This window comes from Agelaius phoeniceus, chromosome 8, assembly GCF_051311805.1.
Source record: "Agelaius phoeniceus isolate bAgePho1 chromosome 8, bAgePho1.hap1, whole genome shotgun sequence".
Taxonomy (NCBI): domain Eukaryota; kingdom Metazoa; phylum Chordata; class Aves; order Passeriformes; family Icteridae; genus Agelaius; species Agelaius phoeniceus.
Genome location: NC_135272.1, coordinates 36,403,168 through 36,420,473, shown reverse-complemented (window position 1 = coordinate 36,420,473; position 17,306 = coordinate 36,403,168). Strand labels below are relative to the sequence as shown.

The window sequence follows — 17,306 nt, the reverse complement described above, 5'->3', positions numbered from 1 at the left end:
AAGGTGAGGAACCACCAAAAAACATCTCCCCTCAAGTAATATTGTCGTTCAACCTGATGACTTTTTCCAATTATAGGCTGTTATTGATATTTCTGATACATTTTATCAAAAATGATTTGTCCCACAGTATCCAAGCACCAACACGACTTTGGATTCCAAACTGGAAATGAATCCCAGCCTGGTTGATACCCAGGGCATCAGCTGAGAGCTCTGAGAGCACAAAGCAGAGGCTCAGTGGATTCCTGCACTGCCTGCTCAGCAAAACCCTCCACCAAATCCTGCACAAACACAGCACAACAGCAAATCCAGAGCCACTGAGGTTTCAGGAGAGGATCAGGAAATAAAACCCTTAAATTATTTGCTTTGGTGACTCTAAGCAGTGGCTGACCAGTTCCAGAAATGGTCATTTCCCAAATAATGACCAACCAGCTAAAAAAAGGCTTTACAACTTCCCTCAGTACTGTCATTTATATTTAAAGTTAGATTTCTCAAGGCTGTTGATAAAACTGGAGAAACTGGAGTGAATTTTCAGTCCCGTTCAGCCAGAGAAGGAAACTGAGGCAGAATCATTTCAGAATCTTCACAGCAGATCATTTCAGAATCTTCACAGATCTATACTTATATACAGTTTATTTCACTAGAGATTTTAATTTTATACATAGTATAAAGGGATATCCTGGTATCACACATAGAGTTATTTTACTGTACTGTTTAAGAACCAATTTTTTACATAATACAGTATTAAGTACCATATTAATTAAAACAAGTGATTTTTTTTTAAAAAACCTACATATAAATGGATGTTTACCATATGCACAGTGCAAGAACGGCTTGATATCATTGTAATCACAAAATGTGAATCTAAAATACAACACTGTGATTGAAAACATATTGATAATTATGATGCCCTTTGTTGTAGACATTGATTAATCTTTGTTTGAATTACCAAGCAAGGTTAAAATTCCAGACAAACAGCAGCAGCTTCTCATTATGGTTTCAAGGTTTCTTCCACAGTAACCCAAGTTTTACAAAACACTGGTTTATCCCTACTTGTGGTCCAAGGAAACAGAAGAATGGCACAGATTCCATTTGGGATTATCTGGTAACTAATGCTAAAGAAATTCTTTATTACTTCCACACAGGAATCCTTTAAGGATGAGCGAAGAGATAAAGATGGAGAAGTTTCTGGGCAGAATTCTCTGAATTTTAGTAACGGAGTACAGGATTTCTCCTCTGCAGATAGGAAGACAATACTGGAATAGAAATCAGGCTGTAATATTTACAGGAAACAAGTGTGGAAAAGAAAGCAATCCTAATGTAAACAGCGAGGCAGAGAGGGCTTCTTCATTTTCCCTTTGCAGAGTGGGGCACTGGCTGAAGGGCAGCTCCCAGGGAAACTCTCCCTGTTTTCCTGGGAAGAGCCCCTTCCCCAGCACAGAATGCACGTGGTACTTGTTGAGAATCCCTAACAGGTTTTCTCCCCTCCCTCCCCCCAAAGTTTCAAGTTCAATAAATAGTAGAAAAATAATCCTTTACTTAAAAATCTTGAGATGCATTGTCCTGGGTCCCGCAGAGCGACGTGGGCACAGGGAGATCTCCACCTGCAGAGAAGCCAGCAGCCTTCCTGCTCTGCCTGGCACTTCTGGGCTCTCCAGCTGCACATTCCTGCTCTTCCAGTTAAGGAAACCAAATCATCTCTGGCTCTTTATGCTCTCTGTCTGCTCTTGGCTCAGCAAACAAACTCCAGCTGCTGGATAAACTCCCATCCCTGTTCCTGGAGGTCTAACCCGCCTCCTGCTCCACTTTTCTCCGTGTTTTGGCAGGTCCATTCATCAAGCACGTTTGCAGGCCAGAGCCAACCTTCCATATGTAAAAATGCAAAGCTCTGATGCCTCAGTTTGGTGGGGAAGCCTGTGAGGTTGTCCTTGGGGAGCAGCAGAGCCCCCATGGCCCTGGAGTGGCATCTGTGGTGTCCTCAGTGCACGGTGCCACAGCCTGCAGGGGGTGGCTGTGATGTCCTCAGTGCCACAGCCTGCAGGGGGTGGCCGTGATGTCCTCAGTGCCACAGCCTGCAGGGGGTGGCCATGATGTCCTCAGTGCCACAGCCTGCAGGGGGTGGCTGTGGTGTCCCCAGTGCCACAGCCTGCTGGGGGTGACTGTGATATCCTCAGTGCCACAGCCTGCAGGTGGTGGCTGTGATGTCCTCAGTGCCACAGCCTGCAGGTGGTGGCTGTGATGTCCTCAGTGGCACAACCTGCAGGTGGTGGCTGTGGTGTCCTCAGCACTCAGCATCCACGGTGTGCACGGTGACAGTGGCCTGCAGGTGGTGGCTGTGGCAGCCTGCAGGTGGCAGCTGTGATGTCCCCAGTGGCACAGCCTGCAGGTGGCAGCTGTGATGTCCCCAGTGGCACAGCCTGCAGGTGGCAGCTATGGTGTCCCCAGTGGCACAGCCTGCAGGGGGTGACTGTGATGCCCCCAGTGGCACAGCCTGCAGGTGGTGGCCGTGCTGTCCCCAGTGGCACAGCCTGCAGGGGGTGACTGTGATGTCCTCAGTGGCACAGCCTGCAGGTGGTGGCCGTGCTGTCCCCAGTGTCACAGCCTGCAGGGGGTGGCCGTGCTGGCCTCAGCACTCAGCATCCACGGTGTGCACGGTGACAGCGGCCTGCAGGTGGTGGCTGTGGTGCAGGGTGGGGTGGTGCAGCCGGTAGTGGTGGAATTTGTGGCTCAGCAGCGCTGCTGTCTGCGGGGGCGTGTCCAGCTCCAGGTCCTCGTCGTGGGTCCCCACGTCCACGCCGGCAGACAGGGGGTCGTTATTGCAGGGGGGGTTCTCGCTGTCCTCCTGGGGGCTCATGGTGCTGTAGCCTGGGAATGAACAGCAGCAGTGAGCACAGCTCTGGATGCTCACAACTCCCAGGGCTGGCTGGGCACCCTTCATGGAATCAACACAGGGATTTTGTTCCCTTAGATAGGGAACAAAACTGTTCTCTTACTAGAACAAACCCCAACACTCATCCTCTCCCCTAACCCTATAACAGATCCCTTTCCCTGCCACTCAGAATTCCCAGGGCTGGCTGGGCACCTTCATGGAATCACACAAAGGGTGCTTAGAGAGCGTGTAAAACAATTTTCTTAACACAACAAACCCCAACAAACTCATCCTCCCCTGTAAGTCCATACTGGATCCCTTTGCCTGCCATCACCTTTGGTTCAAAGCTTTGGGGATTTGTGGTTTGTGCCACTCCAAACAGTAACAGCACCCACGTGTTCAACAGTTTGTAACAACAGAATTGCTGGCACTGATTTCAAACCAAAACATCAAAGATACCACCCCCAAAAAATCTGTTAAGGTATAACCTGGATTTATCCTAATCAGCTGTTACTACCCAGACCAGGCTGCAGGGCAAACAACTCCCCCTCAGCATCTCTAAATGCAAAACCAAATGAAATTTAAAAAGATCTTGCTTGAATTGGAAATAAATCCTTCTCAAAAAAAAAAGGACTAAAGGCTGAGGAAGCTCTGGTGCTCCTGAGCATCTCACTCAGGTTTTCAGCTGGAGACACCTAAAAGGAGGGTGGTAAAAATAGCAGCTGAGCCCCTAAAGCTGCCTCCCATTTGCCACGCTCTGAGTCATGGCTTGGAGCTGGCACGGAGGAATTGGGGAAGAAGCCTGGGCAGCCCTTTGAAGAAGATGGAATTACAGAAACTAAAAATAGCAGTGCACATTCCAGATGGAGGTAGACAGCTCCCCTGCTAACCCAGGATGACTAAAAGATGGGAAGGATTTGCTGGGACTGCAAGAAAAGGAGCAAAGGGAGCATTAATCTGGCAAATCTGCCTCAGCACAGGTAATCTCACCCCAAATCCAGGGTAAGTCCTCCTAGAGTAAGATTGTCTAGGAGACATCTGTTCATCCACCTTCCAAGGCTTTGGCCTTTGGGTTTCCTGTCCCAATTCCATTAGTGCAACAGAGTCTTAGAGCTGGGCCAGGTCTGCTGGAAGGTCCCCAGCCTTGCAGAGCTGACAGCTTGCAGACTGCCTTGTCTAGGCCTCCTCCTCCTCATTTCCTAATAAATTAAGCCTCCTCATGGGTCAACAGCATTACACCCTTCTAGCAGCTTTCCAGATTTAAGGAGATTTAGTCTCAGGGCAGGGGAGACACATCCCAACCCCCTGAGCCTAATGGTGCCCAGCTTAAAGGTGATGGAAGATCAGAGAATCCCAGAATGGTTTGGGGGTTGGAAGGGCCTTTAAAGATGATCCCATTCCACCCCTGCCATGGCAGGGACACCTTCCACTATCCCAGGGTGCTCCAAACCCCATCCAGCCTGGCCTTGGACACTGCCAGGGATCCAGGGGCAGCCACAGCTGCTCTGGGCAGGACAATTCCTTCCTAATCTCTGATCTACTCCCACTCCCTTTCAGTGTGAAGCCATTCCCTTTGTCCTGTGCCTCCAGTTCCCTCAGGGGGAAGAACCTTCTCCTGATCTCCAGCCAACCCTCCCCTGGCACAGCTCCAGCCATTCTGTGGTCCTGTCCCTGTCACAGGGAGCAGAGCTGCCCCTCAGGAGGATGTTGAGGACCCCAGGGAGATCTCCCCCAGAACAAATCCAATCAGAACTGTCCAACAGCAAAGCCAGAAGGAGCAAAGCGTTTACTCTGGCTTTCCTTCTGCAGGGAGCCAGCCGGCTGAGGGAAAAGAGCCCCCAGCCCTGCCAGAGCCAGTGTCCTGAGGGAGAGGAGCCCCCAGCCCTGCCAGAGCCAGTGTCCTGAGGGAGAAGAGCCCCCCAGCCCTGCAGAGCCAGTGTCCTGAGGGAAAAGAGCCCCCAGCCCTGCCAGAGCCAGTGTCCTGAGGGAGAGGAGCCCCCAGCCCTGCCAGAGCCAGTGTCCTGAGGGAGAGGAGCCCCCAATCCTGCCAGAGCCAGTGTCCTGAGGGAGAAGAGCCCCCAATCCTACAGAGCCAGTGTCCTGAGGGAGAACAGCCCCCAGCCCTGCAGAGCCAGTGTCCTGAGGGAGAGGAGCCCCCAGCCCTGCCACAGCCAGTGTCCCAAGGGAGAAGAGCCCCCAGCCCTGCAGAGCCAGTGTCCTGAAGGAGAGGAGCCCCCAGCCCTGCTGAGGGCCCAGCACTCACCGTGGTCGCTCTCGGTGCCCGAGCGGCCCCAGTAGCGGCGGCGGCGCTCGGGGCTGTGCGCGTGGCGCTCGATGACGGCGGCGATGAAGCGAGTGTTGCTGACTGTGACAGACACAAACAGCTCAGAGCACAGCAGCCTGCAGCCCTCTGCTGCACAGGGCACTGCCCAGCCACACAGCAGCAGAGAGCTGGGCTTCACAAGGGTCAACATCCAGCCAGGAGCCTTCAGCTGGGCAGTGCCAGGGCTGAGGTCCCGTGGCAATAGTGTAAGGGCTCCAAAGGGAACAAAAAGGGATGTGAGAGGCAGTACATGCAAGATATGCTTCAAATCCTGAGTATTGTTTTAGTGAGGGCCCAATGCCAGGGATCCAGTTTGACCTGGAGCTTCCCTGGAGTTTGGGTGCACCAGCTCAACTTAGAGCACACCAGGATCATGCAAAGTGCCATTATTATTGGATGGCAGAGAACTGCAGGCACCCCAAATCAATGCAAAAAAGATTTACTGTCATGTTTGCTGGCCATACTTGCCAGACTTGGCTTCTGCTTTCTAAGGCCAAAAATGAGGAAGGGTTTTCCACACCCTGTGCTGTCACAGTGGCAATTTTTAAGGTGATCAGAGCTATTTCTGGAAGTGCTCGTGACAGGGGGCTGTAAGGGGCAAAACTCCTCCACACCCAATGGAGAATTATCTTTTAAAAGTGAAAAATGTCATTTCTCAGCATGAGACTAAAGGTGGACCAGATGTCTGAATTCAAAGATTGCTCTTTCATTTCCTACTGCTGATCAGCACAGGGCATCCTCACATATTCAAATCCAGGGTGTTAAAAAACAAATGGCTGATTGAATCTCAGAGTTTTTCCCAGTTTTTTTGGTACTTACTGATTCCTCTGTCTTCATGGCTGTCGTCATCCCTCTCGTCCCTGTCGTTTTCCAGGTTGGACATACGCACTGACATTTCTACACAGAGTTACAAACAGAAAATACAGCTGGTGAGAGAAAGGTTCTGCACCCTCTTACTGCCAACTGCCACCCCAGGAACAAGAGTGGAAACACTTTGTGTTACTGGTCTGAGCTGGGGGTGCTCTTCTTCCAATGTGGATGGGGCTGGGATAGCAGGAAATGCCTCATCCCACCTCCCCTGAAAGGGACTCCTTAAAGTTCTGATTTACAACAGAGCTGGGGGATGATCAAATATAGAGGTAATTAGCTCTGATCACACTTAAATTCCCAGAATGGTTTGGGTTGGAAAGGGCCTTAGAAGCCCATCTTTTTCCAGCCTCCCACTATCCCAGGCTGCTCCAAGCTCTGTCCAGCCTGGCCTGGAACACTTCCAGGGAGGTGTTCTCACCTCTGGATCTTTATCTTTGTACCAGTATCCCTTCTCCCAGCACAATTTTGCCTCTCAGACTTCAGTGCTTTCATTTCTCTGTGCACAGACATTCCATGAACATCACATGGACCAGAACCAGGAAACACAAGTGAAAGAAGACACATGCCAAACCCAAGGCAGAAGGGGTGAGAAGTGTGTCACTGCCAGCAGCCGCACAAAATAAACACATGATGGATCTGCTGGGCCGAGCTGCAGAAAGCTGGGATTAGTGTCTGAGCTCTGGCAAAGCTTAGCTTATCTCCCTTTGGGTCTGGGCAGGCTCCCTGGGCAGCAGCAGCAGCTCTGGCTGTACCCAGGAGAGGGCAGCAAGACACAGCCCCTGCGCCAGGCCCGGCTCCCTGCAGCTCCAACCAGACCAAAACCAGGGAAACACCGCAACAACACCGGGGGGGCAGCTCTGGGACTGCTTTTCCTTTGAGTTTAGTCGTGCTGCTGGGTTTGTTTCCATCCCCAGCCCCCGAGTGGAGCTCACCCTGTGCTGCCAGCGGGGACATGTGCTGGTGGCTGCGGCGGTGGATCTGGTGCCGGTACGCGTACACGGCCAGCACCAGCACCATGATGCAGCCCATGATGCCGCCAGCCACGGGGCCCACGGGGGCACTCTTGATCATGTTCAGGGTGATCACCTCATCTCCTAAAGCAAAAGGGACAAAGCAGAGGGAGAACAACACCGTGAATGCTCTGCAGGAAGGGTTAAACCAACATGGAACATGGAGAAGCTCTGCAAGGATTTCTGGGTGCCTGACTGTGCTCACTTGGAATAGGAAAAGGAACTCAGAGAGGTGCAGGAAGGGTTAAATCAACAATATGGAACATGGAGAAGAGAAGGAACTCAGGTGCAGGAAGGGTTAAATCAACAATATAGAATATAGAGAAGCTCTGCAAGGATTTCTGGGTGCTTGACTGTGCTCACGCGGAATAGGAGAGGAAACTCCGAGAAGTACAGGAAGGGTTAAATCAACAATATGGAACATGGAGAAGCTCTGCAAAGATTTCTGGATACCTGACTGTGCTCTTTTGGAATAGGAGAAGGAACTCAGAGAGAAGCCAGGAATGCACAGTTACACTCAGCTCCACATCAGGATTTTCCAGAAGGGGATATTCACCACGTCTTTGCTGCCTGGTGCACTCTTTATGCTGATTTAGCACTGGCTAAGAGGTAAATGTTATGTGCAGAACCTGCTGCATGTTCTGGGACACAAAGAGCTGAAGGCAGCAGCAGCAGCTCAGAAAGGCAGAGTTACCTATTGCTCCCAGGTCGTCCACATAGGGACTCTTGGCTCCCACAATGCCACCAAAGCATTCCTTCTGAGGGGCACAGTAGGACTTGTCCAGGTGGGTCTTCCCATCGCTGTCCACCATGCACCACTCGCAGTCCAGCACTCCAAAGCAATCCCTGCATGCCAACAACCAAGTAGGACGTGGTTACTTTCCAGCTTAACACCTCTCCTCTGCAAAGCTCAGTCTGGGTTAGAGCCACAAGACAGGGGGAGGCCAAGAGCATCTGTAGACCCTCAAGTATGTGAGTTTAGCCAGGAAAAATCCCATGGGAGTGCTCGAGTACCACAAGGGAAGTTACACAGGGAAGCTGCATTTCCAGCATCCCTTTTCCAACTCTGTCTGCTTTGGTATTTTCCTGCACCACTCAGCCTGAGCAAAGGGAGAATCCTACTTGTGACTCCTCCAATAAGACATTTCTCAGTGTGGTGAAGTCTGGCTGCAGTTCCAGCCTTTCTCTGCAGCATTTGGAAGAAAGAAGAAAAGATTTGGGCAGCCTGGTCAGAGCTTGGTGTGTTTTACCCATCTCAGGTCCCTGGAGGCTGCCCATAACAAGCAAAAATGAGCCCTCAGTGCCAGGAGTAGAACCTCATTCTGGCATCATGCTTTTTTCCCCTCTATTTTTTTTTTCTTTGAAACATTTAAAGCAGAGCTATTGCCATTGGATTATTTCCACAAGAGAGTATTCCAAGGGGTGGGGAAGGCCACCTTACCCACTCTCTGTCCTCTGGTTGCACTGGGTGTTGATGCACTGGGGGAGTGCATCCTGCAGGCTGGGATCAATGGCTGTGAACGTCATTGGCTCCTGGTGCACCTCACAGCTGGGATTCCTGCATGGCAGCAAAGAACAGAGCACTCAGAGCACAGTCCATTCAAATCATCTTCACCTCCTGCATGTCATCTGCTTCACTGTACTGAAAATCCTGCCTGTGGCATCTCAGCAGGACCAACAGGGAGTTTGTTCCTGCAGTGTCCTGGCTCTCACCTGCTCTCAGCGTTGGTCAGGTTCCCAGTGCACTCGTTCACCTCCAGTGGGCACTCACAGGGACACTCACACTCGTTCTGTTCCATCCTGCAGGGCACAAAGCACAGGGAAAACCCATCAGACACCTCTGGGATTTCAACTCCATGGTGCTGCAGCTCTGGAGCAGCAGTTCCCATGGAAAAGGCTGTGCAGTGACTCTGCTCCTTCCCCAGGAACAGGGATTGCTCTGCCCTGCACCAGGACTGAGGGTGATCCACCCCTGGAATCCCAAAAGCAGGGAGTCCCTCACGTTTGGATGTAGGGATCCTTCCTGGCAGTGCCACAAACACCTCAGGATGGTGTGGGCAGAGCCTCCTGGATCCCCTCAATGGAAACCCCCCAATCCATGGAAAATCATGGCAATTTCTACGCCATAGGAATTTCTATACCTCACTCACAGTAACTGCTCTTGAGCCACAGGATCTCAGTGTCTTTCAGCATTACCCACCCAAACTCCCCTGGGTTAAACTCTCCGACAGCCCGGCAGAGATACCCTGCACCTCTCACAGGAGCACAGGCAGAGCACTCTTACTCTCCCTGATTTCACCCTGAGTGAAGGGATGAGCTGGCTGTGCTGTCTGAGCCTCAGAGCAGGGCTGAGGACAGCAGTGTCACCTGTGGCAGTTGAGGCACAGCCTGTCCACCATGCTGCAGGCACAGAAGGCCAGCGAGTCGCACGTCTCGTTGACGATGCCCACGAAGGCGTTGGTGCCCGGGATCCTCGTCAGCCTGTACTTGGAGCAGTGACTGCCATGCACCAGGTTGGTCAGGTCACCCTGGGCAAAAAAACATGGGGTCAGTGGTGTCAGATGTTCTTTTAGGGAGCTGAAGACTCTTCCCTTCCCCAGGGATCCTACAGAGCTGAGGGAACACGGATTCTGCCACAGCTTCCAGAACTGGTGGCTCCCCTCAGGAGCTTTGTGAGGGAGTGCCACCCTCACAACACAGAGGCTGATTAAGGAGTGGGTAAGTTTTGCTACCCAGATACTTCTGGGTGAAAAGGCTTTGCTGAAGGTAGAAGGGAATTGGCTTAGTTGTGAAAATGAGATGTGGCAGCAGAGGTGACATTTCACTCCTTCCCAGCACTCCTGACCCATCCCCACGGTGCCAGCTCTCAGTGACCTCCCCAAGGCTCTGATGGGAGCCACCACCACGTGCTGGAAACTTCCTGAGCCTTAGGAAAAGCCACCACAGCACTGCCCAGCTCCTGCAGATTCCTTCCTGATTCCTTTCTACAAGTTTCTGCTCCGTCCTACACAATTTCCTTCCCAACATCACACTTCCCACTTGGCATTTCAAGTGTGGGGAAAATGTTTAAGCCAACCTGACATAAATCAATGTATTCTGACATGACTTGCAAATATTTTCCAATCTTCTCCCACAGTGTAGCAGCTTTGGAATCACTGTGGAGGGACTTTGGCAGGGTGGATCTGTGGCTCTGTGAGGGATGACAGCCCCTGGTTTAGACTCCTCATGAGGGGAAGCTCACACAGGATCCATGGAGAGCACAGAGTGTGCAGGACCCCAGAGATTTCGATCTCACAAATGACAGCCTGGGAATGCTCACCAGTAAATGGATTTATTTGGACACCTAAAGAGAAGTTATTAGAGATCTGACAGGAGGATGTGACACTGGCCAGAGCTGGAGCCAGAGGTCAGCTCAGATCCAAAGCAACACATCCCAGCTATAGCTGGAAAATCCTCACCCAGCAGCAGCAAACTGCCCTTCTTCCCCTGGTGCTGGCTGAGACTCTGCAGACAGAAGCCACACTTGGCCAGGGCTCACATCCATAACCCCTGCATGTCAGGGGACTCTGTTTGTGTCTGGAGAAGGGGAACAGAGGCCAATCCCCATGGAAGGCTGGCTCCCAGCCCCGGCTGCTGAGCCTGGCAGGGACTTGAGTTTCCACCAGGAGAAACCCAACCCAAGCAAAGGCACTCAAAAGCCAAATCAGAGAGAAACCAGGCTCACCACTAAGCTGGTGTTGAATTTGTAGAAGCGCTGCACGGTCCTGTCGCTGAAGCTGTTGCAGAGGTTCTTCTTGACAAAGTTGGGGTGGTTCAGGATGTCGTTTGCTACCAGAGGCTCCTAAGGGGGAAAGGCAGCATTTGATGCCTTTGGAATCAGACCCAGACAGGAATGAGAGGTGTGGGACAAGGCAAGGGAAAGCAGGCAGACCTTGTGAGTGATGTGCTGCTGCTCCACGGGCGCGTGGCCCTTGGGGTCGATGAGGGTTGGATGTGCCACCAGGTACCCCCTGTCCTCCATGATGAAGCACCTGCCCCCAAAACACAGCAAGAGCCTCCTGTTAGACCTCCTTGGGCTTCAGGGCAACGGGGTGAAATAAAACATGGTCTTAAAGGGCTTTTAAAGGTTTCCATTTAGCAGGGCCATGAAAGAAATTCCTGAAAAATGTCCTTAAAAATGTGTTGGGTATTTCCCCAAAGCTTTTCCATCTGTTACTGCTCCAGAGAGCCAGGGCCATCAAGGAGTTGAAAACAGAGCTGATTAAAACCAGAAAGGAAAAGCCATCAGTGCATTGTCTGATTGGGGGAGAGCCAGAAATGAACAGAGCCTAATGAACTTGGAAAGCTTTAATGGTTTATTAATTTACTATGTGGCTAATTAAAGAGAGATTTCACACTCTCCTTTAATGCCCTCCCCCTTCAGAATTCGATTTGAGTGGGGGATAAATCACTCCTGCTCCACTCCCAGCCCTCCCAAGCTTTCCTCTCCCTTTTCAGCTCTTCCCATGTTGGAGCTGTGTCCCAATCCAGAATCCAGGGAGTTCAATCCATCCCTTTTTCCCCTCTCCCGTTGCCATGGCCACAGACGGCAGCGCTGGGGAAGGCACAGGACCGGGGTGGCACCGACATCAGGGGCTCGGTGGCCACGGAGGGGACAGGGAGAGGTTAAAACCCCACTTGATGTTCCCAAAAGCTCAGCAGGGTGGCAGCCACAGCCCTGGCACAGCGGGGACCCGACTGGATCTGGGGCTGGAGCAGCTTTCAGTGGGATTCCCATGGCATGTGTCAGGTACCCACTGCAGCTTGGGGGGAACAGAGAGCAGGGGAAGCCTCTGTGCTCTTCAGGGGTACAGACTTGGAGTTTTTGGGGGGTTTCCATTAGAAATCCACACAGAGATGTGGTGTTTGCTCTTTTTCCTGACAGGAAGAGCTTAGGAGAGATAACACTACAAAACCCCAAACACCTGCGTTTATATCGAGACTGGAAACATTGGATCCAATTTCTGCATCAGAATGGTCTGAAAAATATCCTCAAAATTCCTCATTTGGGGAATGCAGGAACAGAATAAAGCATCTGACCTTGCTGATCAGCAGCAGTTTTTTACTGGGAGGGAGTGATGCCAAACCAGAAATCCTGATTTGGTTTTTTTTATATGCCATAAAATATATAGAAAAATACCCAAACCAGAAAAGAACTGGGAGGACGACAGAAAACCACTTCCCTTCCCAAATTTAAGGTTTAAAAACAAACAAGGAACCAACAGCAATGCCCAAACCACACGATCAAGTTACTCCAGATCCAAACCAGAATTTATCCCACTCCCACAGGATTTTTCAAAAAAGGAACAATTAAGATACCCAGGGGTCTGACTGAAATTGGATACTCCAGACGAAATCAAACTTCTTCTGCCTAGGCTGTGCTATGGATTTCTGAGAAAAAAAATCCCAAAGTTGTATTTGAATAATTGGAGTTAAAATAACTGAGATCCTGTATCATTCTTACACGCTCACAGGAACTAAATAGGTTAAATTAAAACAAACAGGAGAACTGGGAAGTGTGTTCATTTAATAAGGAATGTTTTTTCTACCCAGAATTTCAAAGAAGTCTAAATATAACAAAAAAAATCAAATCAAATCTGTTATCTTCTGCTTTTGTAATCCTGCAGATTGTTTATTTAGCTGATGGCAGTTTGATCTGGAATAACAAAAACATCCACATAATCTTTATGAGAAGGACAAGCACAAGTTCTACTGGAAATCAGAGAACACACACTGAAAGTAACAGAATCCTTGGAGAAATTAAGTTGGAAATGTCCTTTGGGTTATCTGGTTAAAGAAAAGAAATATTTTATTTATTTTTACCTGATTTTGTTCCCCCCATCTTGGTTACAAACTGGCAGCAGGTCCATGAGGACTTTGTAGAAATATCTGAGGGTGAAGTCGATGCCCATCACAGCCACGGAGTGTCCTGAGGACATCTGAGCACTGCAGTGAGGGGAAAGGGAAAAATTATAAATATTATAAATAATCAAAAATAATCTTTATTCGGGGTAATAATAATAATAATAATAATAATAATTATTCCTATTTTAATTACCCCTTGACAGCCAGCACAGGAGAAGCCCAGGAGTGGATCCCACCCCATACACGCCCCCACCACCTACAGACATTGAATCCTGAGCGACAGAAATTAGGATTAAAAATTCCCCATCCACACAAACAAAGAGAGGATGCAGCTCCTGTATTCTCCAATTCCTCCAGCTGAAGGAGTTACCTGAACCCCCTCTGCTCAGCCCCCAGCAGGAGGAATGAATGTGAAGGTGCCAGACTTTGAGCTAAATCCCTGACACTCCAGGGTGTGGGAGTGATTGTGAATGGCAGGCAGAAAATTAGAAGAAAATAACATTTCTTAGGGTGAGTTATGAAAAGGACCCTGTGATGTGGTGGTGTGCAGCAGCCTGAGGCTGCATTTTGTCCTTCCAGCATTCCTAACACCCCAGTGCTCCCAGTTTGCTCCCAGTAGCACTGAGAGGCCACAGCCAGACAGTTCCCTCTCCCCCCTGCAGGACACAGAAGGATCAGCTCAAGGGTGTGGGATTTGCACCCATGTGGACCTTACACCTCTGACTTGCTGCTCCTCAAAATTCACTTTTCTCCTTTATTCAATCTCTGAAGAGAGGAATGAAAATATTTAGAAAAAGGAAAAAAAATGAAGATGCTGCAAGGCCCAGCTGGGCTGCACAAACAGCTCTGGCCACCCCTGCTCCATGGAAACCCAGCTCTGTTTACTGGGCTGAGGTTTGTTTGCTTTTCAAAGAGGTGCAGTGGAGATGCAGTCAAATCTCATTTGTAGACAGATGAATACAGATTTTTAAAACCTGCATTTGATTTATTGTTCACATTTCCTGGAGGAGGAAGGGAAGGATGGCAGTGAAGCAGCACAGACACATTTCATGTGTGACAAGGCATCAAGCTCTGAAGTTCTGCTCTGTCCTAACAGACATAAAGCCATTAGGATGTTGTAAATATTTTAGCTTCATTTTCAAGCATTAAATCCTCCTGCTTTGCTGATGCCAACTGCATTAAACCACATCAGGCATAAATCTTCTCTTCCCAGCCTCCATAAAAAGGAATAAGATACACATAAAATGGGAATGAGAGGTGTCAGCTCTGGCTGCCCTGATGTGGGTATTTAAACCCTCCCAGCAGACCCTAATGCCAAAATTCCTCTTAACTCCACAGATTCCTCCCCACCCCTCTGGATTTGGAGCTCAGGCCTCTTTGGGGATTATAACCACATGTGACTGTGAGCTTCAGAGGTCATATTTACCCAGGAATCACACTCACATCTGCCAAACTTTGTTTAACTGCTCTTTAATCATGTTCTAATAACCCACAGGAGCTTTAAGTTCTTAGAGCTGAGTAAACCATCCCTTGCTAGATAAAAATCAGAATTTTGATTAATTGCACTTCTCTCCTTACAGAAGTGTTTCCCCAAAGTAAATTCCTCTGTGAGAAGCACCACGCAGGGGCTGGGGCTGCAAATGCTCCTGCCAGAACACACAGGCAGAGGTGAGAAATCCCACCCAGAGCAGGGGAATCTCTGGCAGAGTGGAGGAGCCACGTCCTGATCCCTGCTGGCTTTGGGGTTCCTGGTTCCCAGTCCAGCACTGGAATTCCCTTGGTACTGCTGGGCTCTTGGGGAGGGAGCTTGGGGGAGACTCCATGTAAAAAGCAGGGCAGGTAACTGCAGTTCTGGGAATTTTGGAGAGCTCAGGACAGCAAGGTTAGGTCCATGTTTTATAAACTGGGCTCCTTTAAACATCCTGCATCCCTAATCCTGGCCTCAGCCTGGGGCCTGGCCAGGAGGGAGCTGGAACAGCAACAGCCTGGTCCTCCAGGAAAAAGTCATTTCATAGAACCATGGAATATCCTGAGCTGGAAGGGACCCACAGGGATCATCCAGCCCAGCTCCTGGCCCTGCTGCTCCCACTCCAGTCTGCTCCCAGCAATCCTGCAAAGGCTCTTGGAGTTTCATAGGCTTTGGAAACCCAGAAGTGCTGGATTGAAGCAGCCCAGGAGAGGAGCTCCCCAATTCCTGGAGTAAGGAAAGCTCTGTCCTTAACCCTCTTTGTGGCCTCCAGTCATTTCCAGACACCTCCCTGCATTTAAAGCCCCCCAGGTGGAGGTGTGGGGGACTCCAGGAATGGGGGAGCTTGGCAGTCCTGATGGAGAAGGACTGAACTTCCAGCAGAGAGGGAACACTGCCCAAAGTGCCTCAGGAGAGCAATCCCTCTCCTCCTCCCAATTCTTGGACATCCCACCTCGTGCTCATCCAGGAGCACTTTCCCACCAATCAATCCTTTTTTTTTTTAAATATGCTGTTATTACTCCTCTACCAATAAAACCACAGAATTCACATATTCCTATAAATTGGATTTCTCCCAGTGTTTCAATGCCCCATTTTCTTTCAGATGACATTTCACCAGCAGCACTTTAGGACCAGCTTTGGATTTCAGTTCTGGAGCACACAGAGTCACCCAGCTCTGGTAATTCAGAGTCCTCCTGCCTGCCCCAGAGCCCCTCACCTGGAGGAATGCACAGTGTGGCTGATGGTCACCACATATCCAGCCCCTCCCACGTCCAGGTAGGGCCCAGTAAAGGTGATTAGCCCTGGATTGGCCACTGCATGCAGGTACCTGAGGGAAGCCAAAAGAAATGCTCACAATCAGTGCCAAAGTCTGTAACTTCAAGACAGAATCCCCGACTTTCCCAAAATAACACTGAATTTTGGACATTGTGAACAACAGGCACCAAATTATTGGTTTTTAATATTAAACAAGTACCTAAACACAACTGGGACTCCAAACTAACCCAGACTGGCTCGATAAATGGTCCCCCAGTAGATCCAGCTGCATTAAAAAAGCTCAGTTTACTTCTGCACAGAGCACATTTAATGTAATTTCAGACATTTTCCCCCAGAACAATGCAGGACTTAGTGCCAGCAAAGTCTCAAACTCAACCCTGGCAAAATGATTTTATTGCAAACTGAGGAGAAGAAACAGAAGTGAGGCAAGAAAATTCAGAAATATCAGACAGTGAGTATAAATTACAACCTCTTACAACTTCCATCAGCATAAAATCAGCCACAGTCATAGGAGAGTTGGTAAAACTGTCATAGCAAAGTTGATAAAACTTTTGGCAACACTTTTCTGTAAGAAAAAGTGACCACTTTGCTTCTCCCTACCCAGAGCACCGACCCATGAGCAGCTTAACCCACTTCTGCTTTACTCCCAGTGTTTGACTTGCACCTCCTTCCCATACCACTACAAATCTCAGGGAAACGGGGCAGGAGAGCTGCCAGGAGCACTGCAGAGCCACAGGGTTGGGATCTGTGTCCTTCCCAGTGTGGCAGCACCTCCTTCCCACAGATCCCAGCCTTTGGAGCACACCCAGAGCCTGCACCCAGCTGGAATGTCCCCAGCTCTCTGCCCAAATCAGATGCTGCTGCATAATTAATCCCTCCTTGAAAGCAGTGAGGAAACCCACAGCAAACAAACAAAAAGGCTCGGATATGAACAACCAAAAAAGGGCCCGAGGAGCTCAAACACTCCTGAGTTAGCTAATCCCTGAAGGGGATGCTCATTTTCTGAATATTTATGTCCCCATCTGCCATAGCTGGGCTATGAAACACCAACTACCCCCCCAAATAAAAAGGCCTGAAATTACAACCAGTAAATGCTTGAACTGCATTTAGGCTCTGAACTTTTTCCCCACGCTGAAAACATTTTTAACTAAATTAAAAAAAAAAAATAAACAACAAAAAACAAACAACCCACAGGCTACGAAATCAACTCCAAAACCGAAATCAACTCGAAACATTTCCCTTCTTGCCCTGGGAGATGATTCAAAGCTTTGCTGAAGGGACCCTAAAAACTCACCATTGTCTCCTGGTGGGATCAAATGCTTTGTCCATGAGGGAGCCGGGGTAGATGCGCAGCACCCCATTGGGGGTTGCTATGTAACGCCTGACAATGTAACTGTTGAGGCCACTGATCTCCATCTGGGTCATCCATTCATCCGTGCCGTGACTGGTTGCCATTACTTCATTCCTGACAGAGAACTGCAAAACAAAGGCAGAGCTGGCAGGGTTCCTGCAGCCCTTGCATGGCAAGATAATAAAAGCTTCCCCGAGAGCCACCGGGGATCATCGCGGCTCAATTACGTGGTTCAAGGC

At 49.7% G+C, this 17,306-nt stretch overlaps 1 protein-coding gene across 4 annotated transcripts in view; it reads right to left on the bottom strand.

The window, feature by feature from the left end:
- Positions 1-613: 613 nt before the first annotated feature.
- CACHD1 (cache domain containing 1) overlaps positions 614-17,306 on the bottom strand; it is a 92,145-nt gene continuing 75,452 nt past the window's right edge. The window contains exons 15-28 of one of the 4 annotated variants that reach the window (XR_013183328.1): positions 17,011-17,192; positions 15,658-15,768; positions 12,932-13,054; positions 11,001-11,100; positions 10,794-10,910; positions 9,437-9,597; positions 8,783-8,869; positions 8,511-8,627; positions 7,764-7,915; positions 6,992-7,153; positions 6,009-6,086; positions 5,130-5,231; positions 2,181-2,862; positions 614-2,032 (exon numbers count right to left, since the gene is read on the bottom strand). Coding sequence is in view for 2 of the 4 variants with exons in the window: in XM_077182626.1 (XP_077038741.1) it covers positions 2,624-2,862; positions 5,130-5,231; positions 6,009-6,086; positions 6,992-7,153; positions 7,764-7,915; positions 8,511-8,627; positions 8,783-8,869; positions 9,437-9,597; positions 10,794-10,910; positions 11,001-11,100; positions 12,932-13,054; positions 15,658-15,768; positions 17,011-17,192 (1,731 nt within the window). In the remaining 2 variants the exon portion in view is untranslated. Of the gene's footprint in view, positions 2,863-5,129; positions 5,232-6,008; positions 6,087-6,991; positions 7,154-7,763; positions 7,916-8,510; positions 8,628-8,782; positions 8,870-9,436; positions 9,598-10,793; positions 10,911-11,000; positions 11,101-12,931; positions 13,055-15,657; positions 15,769-17,010; positions 17,193-17,306 lie in introns of all 4 variants that reach the window. The other 3 variants (XR_013183329.1, XM_077182626.1, XM_054638367.2) reach the window with 3 other exon arrangements.